General features: G+C 58.5%; 1 protein-coding gene across 1 annotated transcript; it reads left to right on the top strand.

Annotated features, from left to right (window-relative positions):
* Positions 1 to 559: 559 nt before the first annotated feature.
* On the top strand, positions 560 to 23,635 carry Crispld2 (cysteine-rich secretory protein LCCL domain containing 2). Its single transcript, XM_013012985.1, has 14 exons — positions 560 to 822; positions 2,349 to 2,467; positions 2,811 to 2,943; positions 3,227 to 3,342; positions 5,042 to 5,142; positions 9,093 to 9,233; positions 9,974 to 10,034; positions 10,578 to 10,644; positions 11,272 to 11,402; positions 12,482 to 12,525; positions 13,848 to 13,920; positions 16,036 to 16,111; positions 18,524 to 18,657; positions 22,627 to 23,635. The coding sequence occupies exons 1-14, from the start codon at positions 592 to 594 to the stop codon at positions 22,679 to 22,681; spliced, it is 1,482 nt and encodes a 493-aa protein (XP_012868439.1). The 5' UTR covers positions 560 to 591; the 3' UTR covers positions 22,682 to 23,635.
* Positions 23,636 to 27,464: the final 3,829 nt, after the last annotated feature.

A 27,464-nucleotide genomic window follows, 5' to 3' on the forward strand; every position in this document is an offset into this window, starting at 1 on the left:
AGGCGGGACCTGGGCCTGCTCATCAGTAAAGTGGGTGTGAGCTAGCGGTGGGCCTTCTGCGCCATCTTCCTGGGGCACCAAGGTGATGGAGCTGACGGATGGGAAGAGGCCATCCCCCGTGCGGGAGGACTTCACCTGCAGGGACTGTCCTGTCCCCCGTGCAGGAGGACTTCACCCGCAGGGACTGTCCTGTCCCCCGTGCGGGAGGACTTCACCCGCAGGGACGGTCCTGTCCCTGCCCTTCGCACTGGAAGCATCATAAGAGTGAGGGCTCTGCGCTTTTGCAGACACACTCGATGTCCTTAACCAGCGGATCTCCAAGACAGACGATTCCTTCCCCAGGTGCCCTGGGACCAGGCCCCCCGGTCTCCCCGCCCCAGCCTGGGCCAGGCAAGGGCCCCTGGGCACGGCAGCTTGAAGGCAGGGCCAGGAGCGCCCAGGAGGCCTGGCCACGCCCTCCATCCCCAAGGCCCCGGTTGCTGTGCTCTGTGTGCTGGGCGCTGTCCCTGGTTGGGTACTAACTGGGCTTCTCCCTGCTTCCTGTCTTCCTCCCAGAGCTGTGTGAAGAGCCCAGGCTGCAGGTGTGGAAACATGAGCCACGTCGCCCTCTCCCTGGGGCTGGCCCTGCTGCTGTGCGGGGCCCAAGGCTTCTTCCTGCCCAATGCCACGCACCTGGAGACACTGCTCCGCAAGTACCAGCCGGCCGAGCCCCACACACGCGTGCGCCGGGCCATCCCGCGGGAGGACCGCGAGGAGATCCTCAGGCTGCACAACAAGCTGCGCGGCCAGGTGGACCCCCCGGCCTCCAACATGGAGCACATGGTGAGCGGTGCGGCCCCCACTGGGGCTGGGTGGGACAGCGGCCCGGGGCCCGATCCCAAGCCTCGGCCGAACACGCCTGGCTTCACCCTGCAAAGGCTGCCTTGCCGGTCACCTTTGTGACACCTGTCTCCCTACCCAGAAGCCAGCCCTGCTTTTGGTCAGCTGTGGAGGTAGTTGGGAGAGCTTGTGGGTGGCCCTCGGGTACCAGTCCTCTCCACGACACCGAGGTCTCCAAGGACCAGCCCTGTCCATCTGGTGTGTGTGTGTGTGTGTGTGTGTGTGTGTGTGTGTGTGTGTTGCTGGTTCTGGGGCTTAAACTCAGGGGATCTTGCACACTTACTTAGCGTTTTTTTTCTTTTGTCGGTCATGGGGTTTGAACTCTGGGCTTGGGTGCTGTCCCTGCACTCTTCAGCTCAAGGCGAGCGCTCTACCACTTGAGCCACAGCGCCACTTCTGGTTTTCTGGTGGTTTATTGGAGATAAGAGTCTCACGGACTTTCCTGCCCGGGCTGGCTTTGAACTGTGATCCTCAGATCTCAGCCTCCTGAGTAGCTAGGATGACAGGCATGAGCCCCTGGTGCCCGGCTTGCTTAGCTTTTTTGCTCAAAGCTGGTGCTCTCCCGAGTGAGCCATTCCACTTCCCACACTGTGGCTCACTGACGTCCGGGTGGGACATGGTGGTGGCAGGAAGCCTCAGGGCCAGGTCACTGCAGTTCTGATTTCTTGGCTGGTGGCCTCGGGTTTGTTGCTGACCCTTTCCCAAGCCCCAGGCTTTGGTTTGGTTTCCGTCTGCCACACGCCCAAGGGCTTGTTGCGGGAATTAAGGAGGTCAGCCCTGGAGAACGGCAGATGTACAGCCAGGGCGGCTAGCTGGTGCTGGAGGAAGCCGGCGCCCTCGGCACTGCGCCAGCCCAGGCCTCCTTTGAGGCTTGCTGTCCTGGAACCTTTGCACCACCCTTTAAGAGATGAGAAGACAGGCCCAGATAGGCCAAGCCGGCACCCGAGGCCACAGCGCCAGCAGCGTCTCGGCCGGGCCTGCCTGGTGTGCACACACGCCCTGAATCCACTTCTCTCCCTGGAAGGAGGGGCTGAGGCTGCTGCCCTGTGGGCAGGACACGAGCCTGTCCTGGACGTGGCAGGCAGGCCCAGGGGGCCAGGGGCAGGAGGGGCTGGGGGAGGCCGGGGGGCTGCAGTCCCTGCCAAACCAGGCCTCGTTCACACCTGCAGTCAGGATGCTGCACGCTGCTGAGGGACCCTCCCTGGCCTGTGGGAGAACGTTGGTGTATGTTGTCACCATTGGGGTCCCTCTCCAGGCAGTGGGTGTCTGAGCAGGGGCCTGGGAGGGAGACCCCCCCCCCCGCCGGAGGCTGAGGGTGGAGGCTCTGCCCAGAGCAGGAGCTCCCACCACACCCGGGCCCGGCTGCAGGGTGGAGGTTGTGGCTTCCGGCCGCCCCTGGGTAACTGGGTGCCCCTGCTCCCTGCCTCCCTGTTCCTGACCCTGCTGCCCGTCTCTCCTCCCCCCTGCAGACCTGGGATGAAGAGCTGGAGAGGTCGGCGGCGGCCTGGGCCCAGGAGTGCGTCTGGGAGCACGGGCCGTCCAGCCTGCTCGTGTCCATCGGACAGAACCTGGCTGTGCACTGGGGCAGGTATGCGCCCCTGCGTGGGGCCGGGCGCCAGGCAGGGCCTGACCACATGGGGGTGATCCTGTGTGTGTGTCCTGGACATCAAGCTGCAGGGGGTTGGGGTGGGGGAGGGTGTGTGCATGTGAACCCCTGTGTTGTTCTGGGGGGTCAAGCCAAGCCCCCAGCAAGGCGAGTATGCGATTGGGCAGGTAACGGTACCTTAGGCCTGTGGGGAGACTGAGGCAAGGGGCCAGGAACACTTCCAAGTAGTTGGCAAAGGACCTGGGTGGCCAGCCCAGGCCTGAGGACCGACCCAGGGCTCACCGCTGCCGTGCAGGGGTGAGATGTGACTGAGCTCTGCCCACAGGTACCGCTCTCCCGGCTTCCACGTGCAGTCCTGGTACGACGAGGTGAAGGACTACACCTACCCCTACCCGCATGAGTGCAACCCCTGGTGCCCAGAGCGCTGCACGGGGGCCATGTGCACCCACTACACGCAGGTACCCGGCCAGCCCACGCCCCGCCGTGCCCGGCCCGGCCCCGCCGGGCGGGGCCCTCCCTTCACGCCGTCTCCTGGAGTTCAGCACAAGGCCCTGACCTGTGTGGGGATTTCACACGGCGGGCGCTTCTGCTGTTGGGTGTGACGTGCTCATGTGTGTGCTCTGGAGATGCGTGTGTTCACGCTGTCCGGGCGCGTGGAGGAGATGGAGCCCTGGCCTCCAGCCAGCCTGGGGCCAGCCGCCCGGCCCCTCGAGCGGTGACGCGTACCTGCTGTCTTTCCAGATAGTCTGGGCCACCACCAACAAGATCGGCTGTGCCGTGCACACCTGCCCGACCATCAACGTCTGGGGCGACGTGTGGAAGAATGCCGTCTACCTCGTCTGCAATTACTCCCCCAAGTAAGACCGAGCTGCCGTGGCTGTGGGGCTGTGTCACACCACTAACGCGGGCCTCAAGGGAGAGCTCTAGGCCATCTCCCGTGACAAGGGGCGGGTAACTCTGCCGTGTCCATAGCACTCGGGCCTTTTCTCTCTCCACTGTCCCATTCTTTCCTCCTGGACCCAAAGTGGCTGCAGAGCACTTCCCAAGCAGAAAGAAGTAGCCTGGGAGGAAAGGGAGGTCCCCTTAGCAGTTCCAAGCCCGGCACACTTTCCCCTGGTCACTGGCCGGAATGGGACCAATCATAGGTGGGGATCGTGTTGCCCCGCTGGCCCCATTGGCTGTGGTGTGGGCAGCCCGCAGCCTCTGCCTTGGTGGTATTTTCATCTTTCCTCCAAAACATTCCATAGATAGCACCCAGGAGCCGCGTACACAGTCTGGACTGGGGGGCATGCAGAGCCTCCCGGAACCCCCGTGCCCTTAGTGCTCCCCTTTGTCCTCATCGAGGCTCAGGCCTGACCCTTGGCAGGCTGCGCGTTGCGGTCGCAGCCTGTGGTTTTCGGGCTGGCCGCTGGCCCGGCCCGGGGCGCTGCCCAGTGGGCTGGGTGAGGGAGGGAGGCAGGAATGAGCTCGTTTCCTTTGGCCTGGAGGGGAGCCCTGAGGTGGGGGGGGAGTAGAGGCTCCACAGGCCCTCCGGTGTGGCCTGGGTGTGTGTGTGGGGGGAGGGGGATGAAGTCACTATCGGCCGTGGCTGGGACGATCCTCGCCATCACCGCTGGGGGGCGCTGGGGTCTGCGGGGCTCCGGCCGCAGTGGGATTCCTGGGGGCGGGGGGAGTGAGGGACATTACTGGCTTTTCGAGGTACTGGGGTGTGAACTTGGGCCTCCTCCACTGGCAGGGCGCTCCCCTCTGCCCTGTGTTGAGCTGGTGATTGTGAGATAGCTTCTCACCGCCCAGCTGAGTGCCTGGGCACAGCATACCCCGCGAGGCGCCCCCTCGGCCCGTGGCCCAGCCGGCGCACCCCACAATGCCCGGCTCCACCTTCCCACCAGGCTGGTCTCCAACCACGACCCTTCCGATCTCAGCTTCCCGAGTGTCCAGGATTACAGGCCTGAGACACGTGCCTGGCAGACCCAACACAAACCAAACCCAACCTTCCTTAGCACGGTCCCCTCTCCTTCCTGGGAGACGCGTGACCTGTGGTGGGCGGGCCTGCGTGCTCAGGGTGTCCCTGGCTGGCTGTCCCCTGGCCAGTTGCTGGGGTCGGGCCTGGCGGCCACCTTCTCTCAGGCTCCCGTAGCCTTCTTGGGTCTCAGCTGACGGGAGCAGGAGCCCACCCTCACGACCTCTGACTTCGTCCTGATTGCACGTGGGGTCCTCCCCGGGGGACCCCGCTGCCAGCCCTGACTCCAGCAGACACGAGATGTGGCTTCAGTGCTGACGTCCTTGTCTCCTTCCATGCAAAGTCCGTCCAGGACAGATGGCTGAGCCCAGGCCTGGCTGCTGCCCACTGTTCAGCCCCAGTCTGGCATCTGCTCCTCTCCCAGGGCTGACGAGTTCCGAGTGAGGTCTTGGCATTGGAGTTCCCGGGGCCTCCGGGCTCCCTGGGCTCCCTGTGTGTGCCCTGTGCGCGCCTTCTTCCCCAGCCAGCTGGGGCTGTGCTCGGGTCCTGGGTCCCGGGGAGCGGCTCTGCTGACCCCCTTGCTGGTCTGTCCTCAGGGGGAACTGGATCGGAGAAGCCCCCTACAAGACCGGCCGGCCCTGCTCCGAGTGTCCGCCTAGCTTTGGAGGAGGCTGCAGGAACAATCTCTGCTACCGAGGTAGGTGGAGTGAGCGTCCCACCCCGGAGAGCCCTCCCGAGCCACGGGGCCACAGGTGAACGGGAAACAGAGCTCCTCCCCCCTCTGGAGACCCAGATGCCCAGGGACGCCCCATCCGCGCTCTGGCCGGACGCCAGAGATCAGTGCTCATGGCCATAGACCACGCCTAACAGGGGAGATGGAACAGGAAATACACAGCAAAGGACAGTGTGAGGCTCCAGACGAGCTCAGGGGCTCGGGTGGGGCTGTGCACGCACACGCACGCACACACCCACGCACGTACACCCACACCCACGCACGCATGCATGCGTACACACCCCACACACACCCACACCCACGCACGCATGCATGCGTACACACACACCCACGCACGCATGCACACCCACACCCACGCACGCATGCATGCGTACACACACATACACACGCACGCATGCACACACGCACACACCCACACCCACGCACGCACGCATGCATACACACACACCCACACACACGCACCCACCCACGCACGCACACCCACCCACCCACGCACGCATGCATGCATACACACACACCCACACACGCACGCACCCACACATGCACGCACACACACACCCACGCACGCATGCATGCGTACACACACACACCCATGCACACACGCACCCATACACACGCATACACAGTGCCCGTGGGGACTCCCTTCTAGAGCTTGTCCCTGTCCCTCACCTCGTGTGTGCACCAAGCCCCTCCCCGCGCTCTCCCCCACTGCAGCTCTGACTGCAGCTGGCCAGCAGGTGGGAGGCCCAGGCACGCTGGGGGGGGGTCAGGGTGTGCCCACCCCTGCCTGCGTCAGCATCCTTGGAGGTTTAGGCAGCGTCCACGTTACCTGCTCTGGTGACTAGCTCGCGTTCTCCCTGCCTCCTGCGACTCTCACCTTGGGAGTTGATATTCTTCTCTTCTCCAGGGCCAGGGCTGCCCAGAGTCTGTGGTTGGGATTTGTGTTTCTTGTGGCTCCATCGACGCATCTTGCAGGGCAGTGGGTAGGGTGTGGGAGGCAGATGGGGGCGACCCTCTTCCAGTACTTTCCAGTACTTTCCCCAACAGGCAGGATGTGGGGTCGTCTGGTGGAACTAGGGGAAAGACAGTGATCACTGTGGCTTGATATTTATTTTTTGTGCCAGTCCTGGGTCTTGAACTCAGGGCCTGGGCACTGGTTTTGAGCTTAGTGCTCTACCGCTTGAGCCACAGCTCCACTTCCAGCTTTTTGGTGGTTTGTTGGATGTAAGCCTCATAGACTTTCCTGTCCAGGGTGGCTTTGAACAAGAATCTGAGATCTCAGCCTCTTGAGTAGTTGGGATTGCAGGCGTGAGGCGAGCCCTGGGCTTGCTTGATGTTTTGATTTCTTAGTGAGATGACATCGCCACACGGGCTGAGAATTGTTCAATGCTTGTTTCTTTTTGTTTTCTTTTTTTTGGGGGGGGGTCCAGTCATGGGGCATGAACTCTGGGCCTGGGCACTGTCCCTCAGCTCTTCAGCTCAAGGCTAGTGCTCTACCACTTGAGCCACAGTGCCACTTCCGGCTTTTTTCTTTTTGCTTATGTGGGGCTGAGGAATTGAACCCGGGGCCTCAGGTATGCAAGGCTAGCGTTCTACCACTGAGCCACAGTGCCACTTCCGGCTTTTTTCTTTTTGCTTATGTGGTGCTGGGGAATCGAACCCGGGGCCTCAGGCATGCAAGGCAAGCACTCTATCACTGAGCCACCTTCCCAGGCCTCGTTTGTTTTCTTTAGGAGACAGAATTCTCTAGGGCCTGGATTATCACTCCGTGAATTTTGCTGAGCAGCTACTGTGGGTGGCTGGGTATTGGGTGCAGGCTGGATTTACAGCGGGTGGAATCACAGCTGTACGCATGCTAGGGGTCTGAGGACGGGGTGGGGCCTCCCTTTTAACCTCTGTTCCCCATCCTTTCTCCTCTTGGCACAGGGCTAGCGTGGGGTGAGGCGGTGGGAAGCAGCGGAGAGCCCCCAGTCTGGACAAGCTCCCTTCTGACACCTTTAGCTGTGCACACACTGACACCCAGCTCCCCTCAGTGAAGAGAGCACGTTACTTTAGCAATGGACCGAGGGCTGAGGGGTCCATGGGACCTAATGACACATAGAATTTAACTCTCAAACACAAAGAGGCCTGCAAAGGACGGCACGGTAGCTCATGCTGCAATCCCAGTTTACTCAGAAGGCAGAGACTGAGAGGAATGTGATTCAAGACCAGCCCGGGCAGAAGGTCATGGAGACCCATCTTAACAAGATGGCACAGTGGTGCACACCTGCGGTCCCAGCCACACAGGAGGCAGGCAGGAGGATGAGAGGCTGAGGCTGATCCCCAGACAAAAAGTGTGAATACCTAGCTGAAAAATAACTCAAAAAGAGCTAGAGGGGTGATCAATGGTAAAGGGCCTGCCTAGAAAGTACGAGGCCCTGAGTTCAAACCCCGGCACCAGAAGAATTTAAAAATCTTGCAGTTTCCAGGGGATCATTCTTAATCTCATCTATTCATGCATTTTTGGTGCTATATAGTCATGGGGCTTGAACTCTGGGCCTGGGCGCTGTCCCTCAGCTCTTCTGCTCCAGGCTAGCACTCTACCACTTGAGCCACAGCACCACTTCCGGTTTTCTGGTGGTTAGTTGGAGATAAATATTCTCATGGCCTTTCCTGCCTGGGCTGTCTTTGAACCACAATCCTTAGATCTCAGCCTCCTGAGTAGCTTGGATGACAGGCGTGAGCCACTGATACCTGTCTCGTGATTTGATTTTACAGTGGTGTGTAGTCAGAACACATGCAGTCAAGCCATGCTTGGATGTGTGTGTGTTTGTATGTGTGCTGGTCCTAGGGCTTGAACTCAGGGCCTGGGCACTCTTCCTGAGCTTCTTTACCCAAGGCCAGCACTCTACCACTTAAGCTTCAGCTCTACTTCTGGGTTTTTACTGTTTAATCAGGGAGATCAGTCTCATGGACTTCCTGCCTAGGCTGGCTTTGAACCACGATCCTCAGATCTCAGCTTCTTGGGAAGTTAGGATTACAGGCGTGAGCCACCAGTGTCTAAGCCATGCTTTGTTTTGTTCTTTGATTTGCTTTTCTCTTTGTGGTGGTGTGAGGGCTGGGTGCAGGGGTGGGGGCTTCCCGCCGTGGTGATGGGGTCTTCGCGCACACGTATAGGTTTGGTACACTTTGGACTTGGGGTATTTCTGCCCAGAGCTCTGTGGAGGGTGAGGAGCAGCTACTGTAAGACAGCCAGCCCGCAGGGACACACTTCAGCTCATTTTGTGATGAAGCCATGGAGCACCCAGAAATAGCTCTCAGGCTCTGCGTGGGCTGGAATTCACAATTTATAGTTGTATTCCTCCTCCTCCTCCTTTTCCTCTTCTTTTTCTTCTCTTTTGGCAGTACTAGGATTTGAACTCAGGGCCTCATGTTTGCTAGGCAGGTGCTAAGCCACACCTTAGCCTATGGCGGTCTTTCATGATGAACAGGAATGAGCCAACACTTCCTTAGTATAATTTACTCCGTTTACTGTAGATGCCTTAAAGTGTGAATCCTTGGCTGTAGCTACAGCAGTAAGAGTACAGTGTGTGCTGGGGTGGGAGTGGGGGGGTTGGGGGGAAGGGAGGAAGATGGAGGCTGGTGAGCAATGCCTTCCTACCCCAGGGGCTGCGTCTGCCTGGGGGCCGGGTAGGGAGCCAGGCTGCTCACCACCGCTAGCCCACCGCGCTGGGGTCCAAGGCAAACAGCAAATGGCGGCCCCCCCCCTTGCTGGTAAAATTCCACCTAACTGCCCCTCTCCGCCCCTCTCCACCCCTCGCTGATGAGGCAGCTCTTTGAGAAGCCAAACCTCCACACGAGCTTGGTTTTGAAGTTGCTTTTCATCAAGTGCGCTTTGGTTGACCCCTCTGTTATCCTCTCTGGCCACTGTGAAGAGCCCTCCAAGCCCAAGCCGGAGACAGACGACATGAACGAGGTGGAGACAGGCCCCGAGCCCGTGGGGAAGTTTGACTGGATCTACCCCAGGGTGTACAGACCCACGAAACCCAAGAAGACCCCCTCCATCCGCTACATGAGTGAGTCGGCCCCTGCCCCCCAGGGCCCTCTGAGCTGCCTCAGAAAGTGGGGAGCTGGGGGCTGAAATCCTTCAGGTTGACAGTAGGGAGGAGGTGTGTGTATGGGGGGTAGCTGAAAAAGATATATATATATATATATATTATATATATAATATATATATATATATAGTGTTTGTGTGTGTGTGTGTGTGTGTGTGTGTCCTGGGACTTGAACTTGGTGCCTGAGCACAATACCCAAGGCTGGTGTTCTACCACTTGAACCACAGCTCCACGTCTGCCTTTTTGGTAGTTAATTGGAGATAAGGGTCTCCTGGACTTTCATGCCCAGGCTGGGTTCAAACACGAGATCTCAGCCTTCAGAGTAGCAAGGATTACAGGCCTGAGCCACTGGTGAAAGTGATCTTTTGAAGTCATTAAAAGCAGGCATGGGTGGAGGGGTGCTTGGGTGGCATTTTTCCTGGGCAGGTGTTTTAAAGTTGGACCTTTCTGGTGTCCTTTCAAAGGGGTCCTGGGTGGAAGTTGGGTCCCCCCAGGCCCCCCAGGCCCCCCTGGGGGAGGCACACATGCCCTGCATCCCGTTGGCTCACAAGCCTGTCACCTCCATCTATCAGGGCAGCCCTGAGAATCCTTGCTGTGGTTCTGACATGAGTTCCAGAACATTCCAGAAGGTTCCTGGGAGTGGGGGGCTGCCCCCTGGTTTCTTACCGTGACGGACATTTATCTCCACATCTCTCCCCTAGCCCAGGTCGTCGGCTGTGACACCATGCTGAGGGACAAGTGTAGAGGGTCCACGTGTAACAGGTGAGGGGGGTCACCTGTCCTGCCCCGGGGCACCTGCCACGGCTCCAGGCCACACCAAGCGGCCTGAATGTGAACTCAGGGTCTGCACCTGTGTAAACTGTGCTGGGGTCCGAGGCTGGAGCTGGGGGTGTAGCTTGGGGTAGAGCACTAGGCTCTGGGTTGCATGTACGCAACAGGACTAGAATCTTCATTAAAGAAGTGTTTCCAGACTGAGTAATGGAGCTACTGAAGGAAAAAAAGAAACACATGGTCAGTAATGATGAGATTTAATCAGGGTACTTAATCTCTGAGCAGCTTTTAGTTTTTGTTTTGTTTTTGTCCAGTCCTGGGGCTTGAACTCAGGACCTGCGCTCTGTCTGTCCCTGAGCTTCTTTTGCTCAAGGCTAGCACTCTGCCACTTGAGCCTCAGTGCCACTTCTGGCTTTTTTCTGCGTATGTGGTACTGAGAAATTGAGCCCAGGGCTTCCTGCATGCTGGGCAAGCGCTCTACCACTGAGCCACCTTCCCAGCCCCTCTCAGAGCAGCTTTGATTTCTCCTTGCAGGTACCAGTGCCCGGCAGGCTGTCTCAGGAACCCTGCAGAGGTGATTGGATCTCAGCTTTATGACAGTGTACGTGTGCTCTGTGTTTCTTTCAGTGGGTACATTTTAAAAAAAAATTTTTTTTTGTCAGTCATGGAGCCTGAACTCTGGGCCTGGGCGCTGTCCCTCAGCTCCTCAGCTCAAGGCGAGCGCTCTACCACTTGAGCCACAGCACCACTCGCAGCTTTTTCTGCTTATGGGGTGCTAAGGAATCAAACCCAGGGCCTCATGCATGCGAGGCAAGCGCTCTACCACTGAGCTACTTCCCCACCCCTTGGTGGGGACATGTTTAAAGGGGACTGGGTCTCTCCCAGGAGGTGTCCTCTTCACTCCTTGGTCAGAGCTGGCGTGGGGACCTGACCGGAGCAGCGGGGCTGTTGCAGGCAGGGCTGGGGCTGACCCTGAGGGAGGAGGTGCCCTTCCTGGGTGTTGGTTGGCACTCTCCCGTGGGTGACTCTTCTCCCTGGCAGCCGCAGCTGCAGCTGCAGCCCGGGTGAGTCCAGAAAGATAAGCAGCTGGGAACAAGGACCTGGTCAGACAGAGGTGCCCGCCGAGGCGGGACAAGCTTTGGCTGGCTCTTGGCGGCGGAGGACAAGAATCTCGGTGTCTCTGATGAGGATTAATTCAGAGCATGACTGCACCCCACCCCACCCACAGGCGTCCAGCATCTGCCGGGCCGCCATCCATGACGGCGTCCTGGATGACAGAGGGGGCCTGGTGGACATCACCAGGACCGGGATGGTGACGTCCTTCCAGAAGACCCAGAGCAATGGCGTGCAGTCCACAAGGTAGGGGCTCTGGGGCTCCTGCGGTGCCCCTTTCTGGTGTTGCTGAGAAATAGGGAAGAAAGCTGGACTCAGGGCTGACTCCGGCCTGTCCACTCTGGGACAGCAGGCTGGCCGCTGACTCCGGCCACCATCTCTGAGCATCGGAGTGCTGCCCCCAGACCAGGGGCTTCATCCACGGCTGAGAGCGGCTGGGCCTTCCCCTGGGCGCAGGCCCCTGGGGTCCCTGGTCGGTGTTCATGCCGGGGTCTGAACCCAGGAAGGCTGGAGACCAACTCAGCAGTGGTTGTGAGGTCGTATGAGTCACTTGAACATCACGAAACAATGACTAATTCCCCCTGGGAAAGTCTCCGCCAGCTGCAAGGAATGTCCTGACCCTCCATCTTGTCTTCTCGAGAGGCCCGGGCAGCCACACAGAGCAGGGCATTTGACGTGGAGGCCAAGGGCTTTCCAGTGGGGGCGGCTGGGTGGCCGACACCAGCCCTCGGCTGCAAGGATGGCCATACGGTGGGGTGTCCGCGGAGTGTTTGGGTCTCGAGGTGTGCCAAAGGCCCGGGTTCCAGGCGGGCCGAGTCCTTTCCTCCAGGGAGCCCGCGGCCCTGTGGGCAGCACCTGCCGCCGTGCAGCTCTGTCCCCACCGGTCTGTCCTCTCCTGAGTGCTGGAAGGGCAGGTGACGTCCCCGCCGGGGACCAGTTGCCACAGACTATTGGGAACAGGTCCTGCTGCCATAACCTGAAATAATGGGAGTGGAGGAGCGAGTCTGGATCCCACCATTCCCCACACTCATCAGGCCGCCCCGCTGTAGTGAAAGCCAAACTCCTCCACTCCTGACACCAGTAACCACTGCTGCCCCGCGTGACGTTTGAGATACACTTTATGCGTGTGAAACACTTATTCTAAGTCTGTAGACTTCACCGGGCTGGCGGAGAAGTCCTTGGTGGAAGAGGTTCAGGATCCCTTGTTCTAGAATATTCTAAGAACTGTCAAGCTCTTATGGCTGGAGAAGGGAAGTGGGGTCTGGACTTGATTCTTTAGAGGAGCAGGGCTCCTGTGTGCACTGACCCCATATCTTCCCTTCCAGCAAAGTCAAGCCTTCCAGTTCATTCAAGGTGTCCAAGGTGGAAGGTAAGCTGGCTGGCCATCAGGACCGTGGCCCATCGATCTTACACTTCCCACCGGAGCTGGGATGACAGACTGGCCTGAAAACGCATCTTTCTGAGGTCACGGGTGTGAGCCACTGCCTGACCCTGCCCAGCTTTTCCCACTGCTCGGGTGTTATTGTGGCAGGGTGGGGTGCCCTCGCCACCTCTGAGCAGTGGTCTGCCTGGGCCTCTGCTTGCAGAATGCTCTGCTCTGTAGGGGAGGTGGCTCGTCACTGACCTGGGGGCAGAAACAGCCGGCTAGCTGCCCTCACAAAGTGTGGAGTCATGATTTTCTCCCCCCTAATTACGAAATATTTTTAAGTAAATTAAAAATACAGAGAAACATCTTCAAAAATGTTTTAAGAGGGGGCTGGAAAGCTGGCTCAGTGGTAGAGCACTTGCCTTACATGCCTGAGGCCCTGGGTTCGATTCCTCAGCACCACATAAGCAAAAAGAAAAAAGCCGGAAGTGGCGCTGTGGCTCAAGTGGTAGAGTGCTAGCCTTGAGCTGACAGCGCTCAGGCCCAGAGGTCAGGCCCCACGACTGGACCCAAAAAAAAAAAATGTTTTAAGAGCATTAACTTGACCTAAGGTGCACTAGAGCTAAGAAAGTGAGTCCCCTTGTCAGGTGGCTACGGAATTCCCTGGCTGCCCCTGGGACAGACTGGAGCACGTGCTCCGCCAGCTCTGCCCAACACCTGTTTTTGTTAATGAAGTTTTTATTGGGACACAGCCACGCCCATTTGTTTACACATGTCCCGTGGCTGCCTTCTGCCACTCTGGCAGGGTTGGCTAGTCTTGAAACAGACCCACCAAGGTGGAAATGAGAAGGTTGCCAGGTAGAGTAGTAGTTAGCACACGCCTCTAAGCCTAGCGACTCCAGGGGCCGGGGGAGGGGAACCGAGAGTTCTGTGCAGCCCGGGCCACGTCGTGAGAAGCCATCACAAAGAAAAATTCAAAAAAAGGAAAAGTCTAACCCTGGGTCAGACAAGGCCAGGCGGCTGCGAGTCCAGGGTGCTGGCGCTGCTGTTGTTTGAGGAGCAAAGATTGTGAGGGAGCTTGCCACCTGCCCCAGGAGGCAGCAGCAGGGGCAGGAGGCGGGCCTGCCACTTGTCTTAGACCAGGGGCCTGAGCGGGGTGCTCACCGGGCCCCATCTCAGGGCCCTCAGCTACCCATCTGCCTACCAAGCTGCCTGGCTGCAAAGCCAGAAGCCCAATGGACACAGCCAGCACGGGGGGTCCCTGAGAAACCAAGCACTTCCCGGGCTGCCGGGGCCTGACGCATGCTCTGTGCTCCTGTTTGTAGAGCAGGACCTGGACTGCTACACCACGGTCGCTCAGCTCTGCCCATTTGAGGAGCCGGCCACCCACTGCCCGCGGTAAGGTGGAGGGGCGGCTGGCCAGGGGTCTCTTGTCTGGTGGGCCAGGGCTGTCACCTGATCTGGGCATTTCTTGGCATGGCCAGATAGGTTGTACCTGGGGGTCTGTCACTTCGAGCTTGGGCCTTCCCTGAGAAGGTTGGTTAGGAGCATTAAAAAGAAATTCCCCAGCCCCTTGGTAGGCATGGGGTCCTGGGTCCCCAAACCCTGCAAATGTCACCAAGAGCGTGCTGGTTCCCCCTTAGGGTCCCCGACTCTCAACCCTGACCTTTCTGCTCCAGAGACTCTTCTAGATCTCTGGGAGCTACTTGTCATATTTGTCCCTTTTAAATTTAGCTTACTACCTTATACTTAATGTTTTCATACTTTCTATGGATTTCTCTAGAAACAGCTAAATTTTTTAAATTGAGGTACAAAATAAAACCCACCCATTGTGAGCAGAGATTCAGTGCCTGCCCCCAGGGTGAGGGACGCAGCGCCCAGCCCAGGTCAGGCTCTGTGGTCAGTGCTCCCCTATTTGCTGCTGACCATGTCCAGTGCCGGGGGGGCAGGAAGGTGGCTCTTGGAGCAGGCCCGCCCCCTCAGAGGGGTGTCCTGTGATATTCGTCCCCAACACTCCCCTCCAGCGGAGGGACCCTGGAGGGCAAGCGTGTCTGAGCACCGTGGGACCAGGCTGGGATTAAAGTGTTCCCGCTCTGCAGTGGCCGAGGCTCAGCCAGGGCTGCCAGGCCTCCAACACTCGGGTGACAAGGACAGCCACTTTGGCCTGGGCCAGGAAGCGCGCAGAAGCCCCGGGCTGGGCCGTGGCCGCCCAGCCCTGCCGCCACCTGGTGGTCTCTTTCCAGTGCTCCTTTAGATTTAGTGCAAGAGATTTAGATTCCAGGACAAGGAAATGATTTCAGAAAAATACGAAGAAACACTTGATAGAGCACAAGGGTCCAAAATGTAAGTTTCTGACTTGCGATTTAACTTTCTAGATGAAAGACAGGCATGTCCTTTAAGATCACACACGCACACGCACACACACACGCGCGCACACACACACACACACACACACACACACACACACACACACACACGGAGATATGCCGAAGCAAAAAAGCAAAAGGGAATCAAAGACCCCAAAGAGACAGGGTAGATTGTGTCTGGGTGTCGGTTAGTTCCTCCTGGGGTACGGTATGCAGACTGATCACACTCTGTGAAGGTCACTTCTGGCCGCAGAGCGGGGCACAAGTAGGAAAATTTAAGTTTTTTTTTTTAAGAGGTCTACACAAACACACCCCCTTTCCCTGCCTGTCCCCTACTCTCCCCCTAAGAGCTGCCTTAGCCCCAAGAAGCCTGTCTGTGTCTGGCCAGATGGTTTCCGGGTGCCATTTTGGTGTCTTGGTTCCTGTGGTCGAGTGCTCTAGATAAACACAAACGGCCTTTTCTTAAGCTTGGCTTTTTCCTGGTTAGCAGCTCGCCAGCCACCCGGTCCCACCCAGTTCCAGGACTCAAAGCAGCAGTGGCCTGGCCAGGCCACCCCAGGTTATCAGCACCCCTTCTTGAAATATTCCATGAGTCACTAAAGTGAGGCGCCCCCCACCCCCCCTGCGGCCAGAAGTGACCTTCACAGAGTGTGATCACAGTCTGCATACTGTACCCCAGGAGGAACTAACCGACACCCAGACACAATCTACCCTGTCTCTTTGGGGTCTTTGATTCCCTTTTGCTTTTTGCTTCGGCATATCTGTGTGTGTGTGTGTGTGTGTGTGTGTGTGTGTGATCTTAAAGGACATGCCTTTCTTTCATCTAGAAAGTTAAATCGCAAAATTTAAATGGAAAGGGGCTGGGAAGGTGGCTCAGTGGTAGAGCGCTTGCCTTGCATGCATGAGGCTCTGGGTTCGATTCCTCAGCACCACATAAGCAAACAGAAAACAACACGGAAGTGGTTCTGTGGCTCAAGTGGTAGAGTGCTAGCCTTGAGCTGAAGAGCTGAGGGACAGCACCCAGGCCCAGAGTTCAGGCCCCACAATCGGACCCCCCCAAAAAATTTAAATGGAAAGAACCAGCGCGGAATATCTGGGTGTCTCGGTTACCCCCCTTCCCTTCTCACAAGCGCCGCTTCCTTTCCAGGATCCGCTGTCCTGCCGGCTGTCGGGACCAGCCATCCTACTGGGCCTCTGTGTTTGGAACCAAAATCTATGCCGACGTGAGTATGGGGACCCCCCGTGCCCCTCAGGTCCCACAAAGCCCGACGCCAGACTCGCACCGAGGTCTCTGTGGCCCTGGTGCCCCCCTGCAGACACTCGGGGGCTTGTGGGAGCCTCAGCGTGGGCAGTCAGGGGCTCGTGTGCCTCATCTTACCAAACCACCCTTCAGTTGGAAAGTTCCCTGCTTTACAAACTCCATCTTCCTACATGCGCCCGCATCTTTCCAGAGTCCCCCAGAACCGCTACAGAAATCGCATGCTCCCACAGACGACCCCTGTCCACCACGGTGTTGGGTCTCTTATTCTGCCCCTCCCTCCTAACTCCAACCGGGTGCTTTGCCCTTGAGCCGCTGGACGTGGCCGGTCCCTGGAGAGGTCCACGCTCAGGGAGTGAGCGGCCCTGCGCGGCTGCCCGCGGCGGGGGGCTTCCTCCAGCTCGTTGGCCTCTCGGGAGCAGCCGAGAGCTGGGGTCCTCTAGGCCAGGAATGTCACCACCGGACCAGCCTCTCTGGGCTCCTGCTGGCGGTGCACACAGCCCTTTCTCAGCTCCATTTAGTGATCCCCTTCCCCACCTCCACTGTGTCCACCTGCCTCCCATCTCTCCAGATCCTGGCACGTGTGGTCACGTGGGGCTGAGAAGCCGGACCGCCTTTGTGGCTCAGCTCTTCCCCTCCCCCATATCTTTTTTCTTCCCTCTTTATGAGGCTTTTTTCTCCTTCCGGAAAGCTGTGTAGCAAAAATTGAGTTCTCGGTGTTCAGACTTTTTTATGAGTAATCGAGAGGATGTGTATCAGTTGTGATGTGAAGTGTTTGCACCACACATTACAGTTAAAAGGCAGAGACTGTGCGTTTGAAAGTGATTTAAGAATAAAAGAATGGGTAAAGCGACTCCAGTCAGGTGCAAAAAAATAAGGGAGGAGGGGTGAGAGTCCTGCTGGTGGTGTAGAATTTAAACACACTGGATGGGACCACATGATTCCTGAAGCAAGAACACATGCGAAGAAGACCTGGAAGTCAGAGCTGCTGCTGAACTCATGAAGCAAAAAGAAACACAAGAATTTGACACTTAGAAGTAATACATAGTTACTTTTTATCCAATATTTCCTAAGTTTAGAGTCATTAAGGAAAAAAAACAACCACCCTCTCTAGGCCTCCTTGGGTGGAAAACAAGGCTCAGAATCCCCTGCCTCAAACCCCCCAGCAAAGCAGACGCAGAGGAGGGCGCGCCTCGCACGAGCACCTGCGCCCCTGCATGCCTCGCACCAGCACCTGCGCCCCTGCGCGCCTCGCACCAGCACCTGCGCCCCTGCGCGCCTCGCACCAGCACCTGCGCCCCTGCGCGCCTCGCACCAGCACCTGCGCTTGTAGCTCCGCCGCCAGCCGCAGGTGTGCGGCGAAATCCTGGGTGTGGTCTTCAAAGCATCCGCTAGGGCTCTGAGTTTGGGGGCAGAATGTGGCATACAAGAATTGCTTAGTCTGAGTGTTTGTTGAATGAATACACAACTCAAGATTACCATCCAGGCAATGCTAAAAAAAAATCTTCGAAAGGAAAGGAAAGAAAAAACACGAGGGAGAAAACGCAGAGAGAAAGAGAGTGAGAGGGCGAGAGAGCGAGAGAGAGAAGGGAGGAAGACGGCTCTTTGCTGGCCTCGGTTTCTGGGTCACTCTGGATTCTGGGAAATGGTGATGCTTTTTGGAAAATGTCTGTTTAGCTAAGAGGTTTATTTTGGGACGGAAGGGCCTCAGCACCGCAGATGCTGGCGCGCAGAGGTGCCGTCCTGGCACTTCAGCCTCTGGCTTTGCCGCATCTGGGCGGGGCAGGGTCGGACGGCTGACCTTGCTGGCCGGCGCATTTTCCAGTGTGGAATGCTGGGTAGCCTCCGCGTCCTCACCTGTTTCCCCCTCCCCCCCTACACACACCTCACCCGGTGCTTGGCTAAGCTCTCCCACCTGTGCGGGCATCCGGGCCCCACCCACGGTGCGGTGGAGCTGGACCCGCCAGGCGAGGAGGACGCTGGGGTCAGGGCCAGCCCTCGAGGACGCCGGGTTGGAGGTGGTGACAGACTCTTGCTTCGACTGGCCTGTGTCCTTCGCTGGTGGGCTTTCTGGCTCATCCAGCCCAGCTCTGGCTGTGTGCCCGCTGCTCCGGGCACTAGCTTTTCCTCAGAATGGAGGACCAAGGGCTGGCCTCCAGGCTTCCCTCTAGAGGCCGGCAGCAGACAAGTCAGTGGCACAGTGACCAGAGGCCTCCTCTCCTGCCACACTCTGGGGACACAGCCTGGCTGGCCCGTGGCTGGCCCATGTTGAGTAAACGGTGTGTGGAGAGACCCTGAGTCGGGGTGGGGCTGGGCTTTCCCCGAGCCCCGCATGGTCGGTGCCGGCCAGCCCTAACCTCGGGCCCCTGTGTCTCAGAGCTCCAGCATCTGCAAGGCAGCTGTGCACGCCGGTGTGATCCGTGATGAGAGCGGCGGCTACGTGGACGTGATGCCCGTGAACAGCAAGCCCAGATACGTCGGCTCGCTGCGGAACGGCGTGACGTCGGAGAGGTAGGGCCCGCCCTGGACACGCTCTGCCTGACGGGCACTCCCACGTCAACTCTCCAGGAGCTGACTGGGTTCTGGCTTCTTGTCTTCCTTTTGTTACCATCACACATTTGTGTAGAAAATGTAGAACCTGTAGGAACATTATTATAGAAGCCCAAAGAGCAGGGGGTGACCTGTGGCTGTCCCCAGAGGAGGAACCCAGATTTTTTTCCTTTTTTTGGTGTAGCCTCCTGGTCCCTTTACTGTTCTGTTCACTGTGTGTGTGTGTGTGTGTGTATACGAGTGTACGAGTGTATGAGTGTGCATGCACAGGTGTGTGTGTGCATGCAGGTGCATTTTTTTCCCATAAAGCTAATAGGACCCCAGTATTGGTCGGTACGGACTTTCCAGCTCTAGATGGTGCCTCTTTCTTTCTCCGTCATCTCTCCCTCTTCCCCTCCTCTGTTTCTCCCTTGCTCCCTCCCTCCCGCTCTCTCAGCTTGCAGAGGGCTCTTCCTGTGCGTTCACGTGACCATCCAATAACTTCCCCGACCCCAGCCACTCTAAGGCGCTGTCCCCAAGCTCAGAGCCTGAGACTGGGGAGTGGGGGTCAGGGCTTTGGCAGAGGAATCGGGGGACACCAGAGCAGAGGATTTTATCATTGAAGTCTCTTTTATAGAAAGTGAAAATCAAGTCCAGAATCTCCCGCGGCCCAGGTCCCCAGAGGCTGCCCCTTGCTGGCACTGGGCCACCTCCAACTTCTGGGAGCCCAGGGCCCCTGTGTGTGAGGACCTCCCGTTCCAGGGCCGCCCGGGCGCTCCTATCTCCTGGGGCTCTGCTCCCCAATTGGGAAAAAAACTTAATGAAGGGAAATCTCGCTGGTTTCATAGGCAGGAGACAAGATACTGGCCAAGCCGAGCACTGTGTCCCTTTAAGAGAAGGCAGCCTGTGCATGCGTGCAGGCGCATGTGTGCGTGTGCACATGTGTGTGCGTGTGCATACACAGAGCACAGAGCACTACCCTCGGTCACACGGGGTCATGTGGAGAGACGCATAATGCAGAGATGTAGCAGTGACGTTTTCTAGCAGTGAAGATGGAATCTGGTTGAACGAGGCAGGGTGGTCAGGGCTCCCTGTCCGCTGTGCGCTTCGCTCTGGGCTCCCGTGGCCAGCTGCCCGCACGTGGCCCTCCAGGATGGACAGGATGCTACTCCGGAGCCAGCTGTCCTCTCGCTGCCCACACTGCTAGCAGCAGGAGCCAGATGGCAGTGAGCCCTTCCTCCCCGAGAGGCAGGACACGGGGAACGGAGGGATCCAGGCCAGCCCGGCCCTCCAGGCCCCCGAGGGAGCTGCTTCCCGGGGCCTGGCAGAGCCCCAGCTGGCCCCTCTCCGGGCCTCCCCGAGCCTCCTCCCGCCGCCTCATCTTCTTTCTCATCTCCTTATCCCCTCCTCCACTTCTTTCCTCTTCCTCCTCCTCCTCCTCTGAACTTTGAGAGAGTAAAAACAAAAAAATAAGTGAACAGCCTCATGCAGTCCAGATGGGCGACTGGCTGCCGGTGGGCTGCGCGTGGTGGAGATGAGGGCCACTGTCCTGCCTACGCATGCCCCTCCGTGTCGTGTTCCCCGTGGAGCTGCGACCCTGTGCTTCTCCTGGGCTGCTTGTCTAGGCAGAGAACCCAGGGAAATCACCCAGCTCTGGAACTCAAGGAAGGGCTGAGACCAGAGCTCCGGAAGCCAGCCGGAGCCAGGCGACCCCGGTCCTCTCTGTCTCCTTCCATCCCTCGGCCAGGCGGAGTCGCTGGCCAAGGGTGGCGGGGGTTCTGCTGTGTGTGGCTCTTGGCTTCCTCTTGCAGAGCCCCATCTGATGCTGGCCTCCAGGGTTCAATCCCAGGGTAGCCAGGAGCTCCATGCTGGGGGGTGGGGAGAGGCGGGAAAGCAAGTGGGATCCGAGCAGCTGCCCCCAGAGGGCAGTGGGTCCCCTCCCCAGTCCGGCCAGCTGTGCAGTCCCGGGGACTGTGCAGAGTCTTGTCTGAAGGAAATTGTGTTTATAAATCATGGCTGGCTTATTTATCAGCACTTGAGCTCACTCAAAGTAAGCAGAGCGCCAGCGGTGCGCTGGCCAGCGGGGAGTGGAGAGCTGCTGTCTGCGGCAGGTTATTCATCGTTCATTGTGCCCTGGTGCTGTCACTGAGTTTAACCCTTGGGAGCACTTTGGCAAGTGCCAGTGTGTGTGTGTGTGTGTGTGTGTGTGGGTGTGGGTGTGTGTGTGGGTGTGTGTGTTGGTTAGTGGCTTGAACTTAGGCCCTGGGTGCTATCACTTAGGGTTTTTTTTGCTCAAAGGTAACTCTCTGCCATCTGAGCCACAGTTCCACTTCCAGCTTTTTGGTGGTTAACTGGAGAAAAGAGTCTCACAGACTTTCCCATTCAGGGCTGATTTCAAACCACAATCCTCAGAGCTCCCCTCCCTGAGTAGCTAGGATGACAGGCGTGAGCCACTGGCGTCCGGTGGGATTTTGTCTTTTCTTTTCCTTTTCTTGTGATTGTTATTATAAAGGTCAGACATACAGAGAGGTTACAGTTATATAAGTCAGGTAACAAGTACATTTCTTTTTGGACGATGTCATCCCTTCCCTCCCTGGGATTCCTTTATAGATAGAGAAGGAACACGTTCTAACATGTGGTAATAAACAGAAGGTGCAGCACAGAGCCCGCCGTCCCGTGCACAGCCCCTGGGTGGGAGGGGAGGGTCTGCAGGGAAAGGTCATCTGGTCAAAGGCTGAGAAGCTGTTATTCTTCCAATGGAAGCCAGTGCAATCACTATGGAAGTCAGTGTGGAGGGTTCTCAAAAAGACCAAACCCGAACATAGAGCTTTCTACCCTCTATGATCCTGCGCACCACATGTGGGATTTAGGCAAACGTCTGCTTGCCGGGAGCCTGCAGGGCCCCTGAATCACTCACAGGAGCCACGTGGCGGAAGCACGCTGATGCACACCCCACTGCAGATGAAGGGGGCCTGTTTGAGTTTTAGGCAGACATGAACCTGGCTGCACCTTTACCCCTAAACTCAGGGCTGGCCTCTGTCCCCCCCCCCCACTCAAATGGAAGCTGGCTCACAGACCTGAGTGTTAAGGCCTAAACCCCTGTGGTCTTGAGTTCTAATCCTTGCATTGGACAACAATTTCTTAAATAGAATGTCGGAAGTAGCTGGCTCACAGACCTGAGTGTTAAGGCCTAAACCCCTGTGGTCTTGAGTTCTAATCCTTGCATTGGACAACAATTTCTTAAATAGAATGTCGGAAGTATCATCTATAACTGAGAAAAACCAATGAGTCAGATTTCATCACAGTTTAAGACTTTTGTGTTTGAAAGGACGGCATTAAGGAAATGAAGAGCCAGGCTACCCTGGGAGAGCGCTTGCAAACTGTGTCTGATAGAGGATTTCCGAGTGTTTGTATGTGTGCGCGTGGGCACGCGTGTCCATATGTGTACCAAAATGAGGCTCCCAATCTCCGCCTTTAGCTTGGATTACAGGCAGGGCCCACCACACCCAGCTCATAAAGCTGTCTGCAAAGCCTGGAAGGCTGCAGGAATTAGCTCCCAGCCTGAGAGGGTGGATTTGACCGTCCGAGTGACCCTGGCTCCATGCCTCGGTTTCCTCCGCCACACCGCGGGGAGGTGACGCAGGGCCGGGCGTGACAGCCCCTCCGTGCCACCGCGTGACTGACGCCCAGGGAGCAGCGGGAAGCGAGCCCCCATCCTGGAGACCCAGTCCAGGTGGCCAGACGTGAGTCAGCAAACCTGGAGTTCAAAGAGAACAACTTCACAGTCCTGACCCAGATTCAGAGCGAGGCTGTCCGGCCAAGGCCGCGGGTGTTGGCGGCCGGGCTGTGTGGCTCGCTGCCAGCCGGGCTCCATCCTGGACAGCCAGGCACCGTGGGCACCAGGTGGCGCCCGCCCATGCCTCCGCTCACAGCTCTCCCTTTCTCTTGCAGCCTGAGCGAGCCTCGGGATGGCAAGGCCTTCCGGATCTTTGAGGTCAGGCCGTGAGCGGAGGCGCAGCGCCGGGACCAGGACGCCGTCCACGTCCACGGGGCTTCGGGGTCTTGCTTTCTCTTTTCACTTTGTCATTGGGGGTGGGCGGGGACCTGGCGGCCGGGAGACTTGCTTCTGATGGTGTCTGATGTCACACCCCTGGCCTGAGGCTCACTGTGGAGCAGTGCCCCCGGGTCTCGGCTGGACAGCTGACTGGGGACTGGGCTGCCGGGGCCGGGGTCTCCATCCTGCTGGGGCCAGGGTCTCCATCCAGCAGCCTCTGACCTTTAGGGATCCAGCCCGGTTCTTTTACTTTGGTGATACTGGGATTCGAACTTGGGGCCTTGACTTGCCAAATTGGCTCTCATCACTCCAGCCACACCCTGCCCTGGCCCAGGACAGTTATGATGAGGGTCTTGTCATGTGTTCTCTTGGGGGGAGGGGAAGGACTCTAAGCCCCCCGAGAACGCGGAGTCTGAGTAGTGTCGGGGTGGGGAGAGGTACAGGGAACAGGCACAGATGCAGAGTAAGAAGGTTATTTAAAAAAATAATAAAGAACCACCGTCCATCCCTTCCAATGGAGAAGCATAGGTTTAATGTTTGCTGGTCAGACACATGGGGCTGGTGAGGGTTGAGGGGCTCCGGCTCTGCCCTGGTGGCGCCCTAACTCCAGCCAGGCTGCGGCCTGCGGTGGCCGCGTGCACCAAGTCCTCACGCAGCAGTGCTGGTTTATCCCGTCTCTGTCCCCGCTTGGTTCTCGTGGCCTGTCTGTTTCCTGCCGTGACTTTCGGTCTCCACGAGGACCGGCAACCCGGAGCCTCCTCCCATCCTCCCTGGGGCTCCTGCCCGACTCCGCTGGCTTCGGTGTCAGGACTCTGCTTTGCAAGCGTCCGTCCTTTCTGGGCCCCTGGGCCCCCACAGCTCCTGGAGAGGCCTCGGAGCAGTTGTTTGGCCGTTGCTGTGGGAAGGTGACAGTTTCCCCCTCTACCCCCCCCCATCTTGAGTGACCTAGTTTAGCTGGATTTCTGGGCACACTCCTCACAGAGGTTAGAGGCTTGGTTTGTGGCTATGAAACCACAAAGGCAGGGCCGCGAGGGGCACCCTTGCTAAGTTTTGGGGACGCTGCCCTTGCCAGCGTCTGCCAGGCTCCAGCGTGTGGCGAGCTCTGGCTTGTGTGGCTGGTGCAGCTCCACCATGGCCCCCAGGGACGTAGACACCCTGGGTGAACAGCAGAGGTAAATTCCCCCTCCCAGCAGGCCAGCCGGGAGACCACTGGGTGAACCCCGCTTCCCAATGGCAGCCCACTCTCCAACAGCACATTTCTTAGGCAAAAGACGGAGGAGAAAGGAAGAAAACTGCAGTGCACTGGGCCGAGCCCTGGACGCTCGGGCGGGGTCCGGGTCTGCTCTGAGAAGTTCTTGAACCCATGCAGAAGCACTTGGATGGCTTTTGTAACAGTTCAGCTCTTCGCTCCACTGTGCAAAACCTAGCAGGATTTCTCTGCTTTTTGTACCTGGTGGGCTGCTGTACCCCCTCCCGCATTGGCTCTTCACACCGTCGGTCACGGCAGAGGGGCTGGGCAGTCTCTTTGGCGTCTAGTTAGCGGTGAACATCTGGATGCAGGTGTGCACAGGCTGGGGGGAGCGGGGAGGGGAGAGAGGGAGGGAGAGCCGGGCGAATGCATCTTCCCTGGGTCTCTAGTGAGGGTGCCCTGAGCCAGGCCAGGGCAATGGACTGACTTCCAGGCAGACGCCCAGGGGTGAGTGGAAACTTCTGGTGTGAGTCCTTTTCAGTGTTTCGGGTTCTGTGGTGGAGCCCAGCTGGCTTGCTGTCCCCGTGAACAGTGTGGAACTGGAACCGTTTGTCTTCAGAAAGCTACTCCTTCGAACCTCCTACCCAGAGAGCGGAGCCGTGGGCTGCCGGCCCCGCGCTCCCGGGACGTGGCCTGTGCCCCGAAGGGACACCAAGCCAGCCGCAGTGCCGGGTTTGGGGTTCGCTTCGGCTTCAGGCTTTGCCCAGTGGTGATCTGAGTTTTCAATTAGCTGTAGGCCCACGGCCCGCGGTTCGTGTGTGCGCTTTTTTTCTATGAAAAATGATGTGTTTCACTGCCTCCGATGTACAAAAGCTGGTTGTAACCGTTCCTTGTGCCGCACGTGAGCTGGGGCCTCGCCGGCGGCTGCTGTTGGTCCAATCACACTGATTTGATTGCTAAAGTGTCCTTAATGTATCTCTTATGGGCAAGTCCACACAATCTGTACAATAAACATTTAAAACCTTCTCTCGGGATCTCAGCTGTCTGGGACCATCTCTGCTTCCGGGAGGCTGCGGCGCGGGCCTAGCCCAGCGCTGGGGAAGAGGCTGGGGCCCAGGTCACCCTGTGAGAATTTCTATCACTTCCTGAAACAACTAGACCTCAACAAAACCCCACAGGCCCCCAACACCTCGTCCCCCGGCTGCGGGCAGCCTGGCTGTGCCTTGTTAGAAACGCAGAGTCTCAGCTGGGCACCGGTGACTCACACCTGTAATCCCAGCTACTCGGGAGGCCGAGATCTGAGGATCGTGGTTCAAAGCCAGCCCAGGCAGGAAAGTCCACAAACCCTTATTTCCAATGAACTACCAAAGAGCCAGAAGTGGAGGTATGGCTCAAGTGATAGAGTACCTACTTCTCAGGTACTAGGCCCTGAGTTCAAATCCCTTGTAGAGGAAGTTCTGAGTCTGGCCCCTTTTGCTGGGTTGGGTTGGTTTGTTTTCTGCATTGACCTTCCAATTGTTCATGCCAAACCCAAACCTGACATAGACTGCTATGGGGCTTCTGGAAAAGTCTTTTAGACTCTTGAAAAAAAAATGCCTGTTGCCAAAGCAGGGCTTTGGAAAAGTTTGCCCATTCCTCTCTCATCTTGGACAGGTGAACTGGTGGTGGCCTCCAGCCAGGAGCCAGAGGCCAGCCCCCCCCGCCAACCCCCTGACAGCCCCCCAGAAAGCCCCCCTGCCAACCCCCTGACAGCCCCCAACAGCCCCTCTTGCCAGTCCCCTCTGCCAGCCCCCTGCCAGCCCCCTCTGCCAACCCCCTGCCAGCCCCCCTGACAGCCCCCTGCAAGACCTCCCTGCCAGTCTCACCCTGCCAGCCCCCCGAAAGCTCCCCCCTGCCAGCCCCCTGCCAGCCCCCTGCCAGCCCCCGGCCCGGCTTTGATGGGCAGCAGCCTCTGCGTGTGCCAGCCGAGGCTGGTGGACGGGCACCGACTCCCTCTGCTGGCCGAGGGCACAGGTTCACCGCCTGTCCCCAGCCAGGGACGGGGCTCACCGTGCCAGGTGTGGCCAACATGGCACGCGGCGGCTCCCGTCCCAAGCGCAGGCCTCGTTTCCTGCTTCTCTGGGGCTAATGCGTGTGCTGGCAACAGTGGCAGTGGGGCGGCGCACGCCTGCGAGCCCAGCTCGAGTCCGCGGCCGGGGACGGCAGGTTTGCGGCAAGCCGGGCTGCGTCACAAGAACTTGCCTCAAAAAAAGGAAAACAAGCTGGGTGCTGGTGGCTCACGCCTGTAATCCTAGCTACTCAGGAGGCTGAGATCTGAGAATCGCGGTTCAAAGCCAGCCCGGGCAGGAGAGACCGTGAGACTCCTATCTCCAATAAACTACCAGAAAACCGGAAGTGGCGCTGTGGCTCAAGTGGTAGAGCGCTCGCCTTGAGCTGAAGAGCTGAGGGACAGCGCCCAGGCCCAGAGTTCAAGCCCCACGGCCGACAAAAAAAAAGGAAAACAGAGTGCTGGGTGCTGCGGCTCACACGCGTGCTCCTGGCCGCTCAGGAAGCGGGACCTGAGGGCAAGGTGCAGAGCCAGCCCAGGCAGGAACGCCCCTGAGATCATCTCCACCAAAAAGCCAGAGGCAGAGCTGTGGCTCAAGTGGTGGAGTGCCAGCCTTGAGTGAAATACCGAGTGAGTGTGTGAGGTTCTGAGTTCAAGCACACACACACACACACACACACACACACGCACACACCCGGCATCTGGCTCTGGGGTGTCGCTCCTGGGATGAAGCTGACCTCCTGTAGCCTTCCTGTCCGCAGACGGACCCTGCCATGGTGCTGTCCCCAGCTGTGGGACTTCTGCCCGTCGCGGGGTGGCGGCTGGGCTGGGGCAGCGCCCCTTCCTTGGCTGTGGGTGAGGCCGCTGCGCTGCGGGGCTGGGAATCTCCGCCCACAGTGCGTTAGCATCCCTGCTTAAGGACGCGCAGGACAGAGCGCGAAGGAAGTCCCCCGGGACCCCGATCGTCATCGTCTCCCCACGGCTCCCCTCTCCCAAATTTTCATTCGTGCTTCATTGTGAATACTGGAAAGAGCAGACATGCTTACTCACCGCCAGGAATGGAGCCCGGGGAAGTTTCCAGAGGGTCAAAACAAGGCAGGAGTCCCCACGGGGGATGCGGGAGGTCAGTGAACGCAGCCGTGCCCCCCCATCTGACCCGCGGGGAGCAGCCCTCGGGGGGGCCTTGCGGGCGCTTCCCTGCATGTGTGTGTGTGTGTGTGTGTGTATGTGTGTGTGTGTGTGCGCGCGCGCGTGGAGGTCAGAGTCCCGCGGCCAGGATCACGCACACGGACATGGATTCACTCAACAGTGCCCAGCGCCACCCACGACCCCAAGGACCCGTCAGCCAGTGTAACCAGGGTGGACTCACCACCACGCCTGCGCGACACACGCTGCGGGTCCTGGGCCCTCAGGGAGACCATCCTCCAAATGCCCCCTGGGAACCGGTTATGTAAGTGTTCCCTGAGGCCTGGAAAGTTCCAGATGGCCCTGCGGCCCAG

Source organism: Dipodomys ordii, unplaced genomic scaffold (genome assembly GCF_000151885.1).
Source record: "Dipodomys ordii isolate 6190 unplaced genomic scaffold, Dord_2.0 Scaffold18, whole genome shotgun sequence".
NCBI classification, from domain to species: Eukaryota; Metazoa; Chordata; class Mammalia; order Rodentia; family Heteromyidae; genus Dipodomys; species Dipodomys ordii.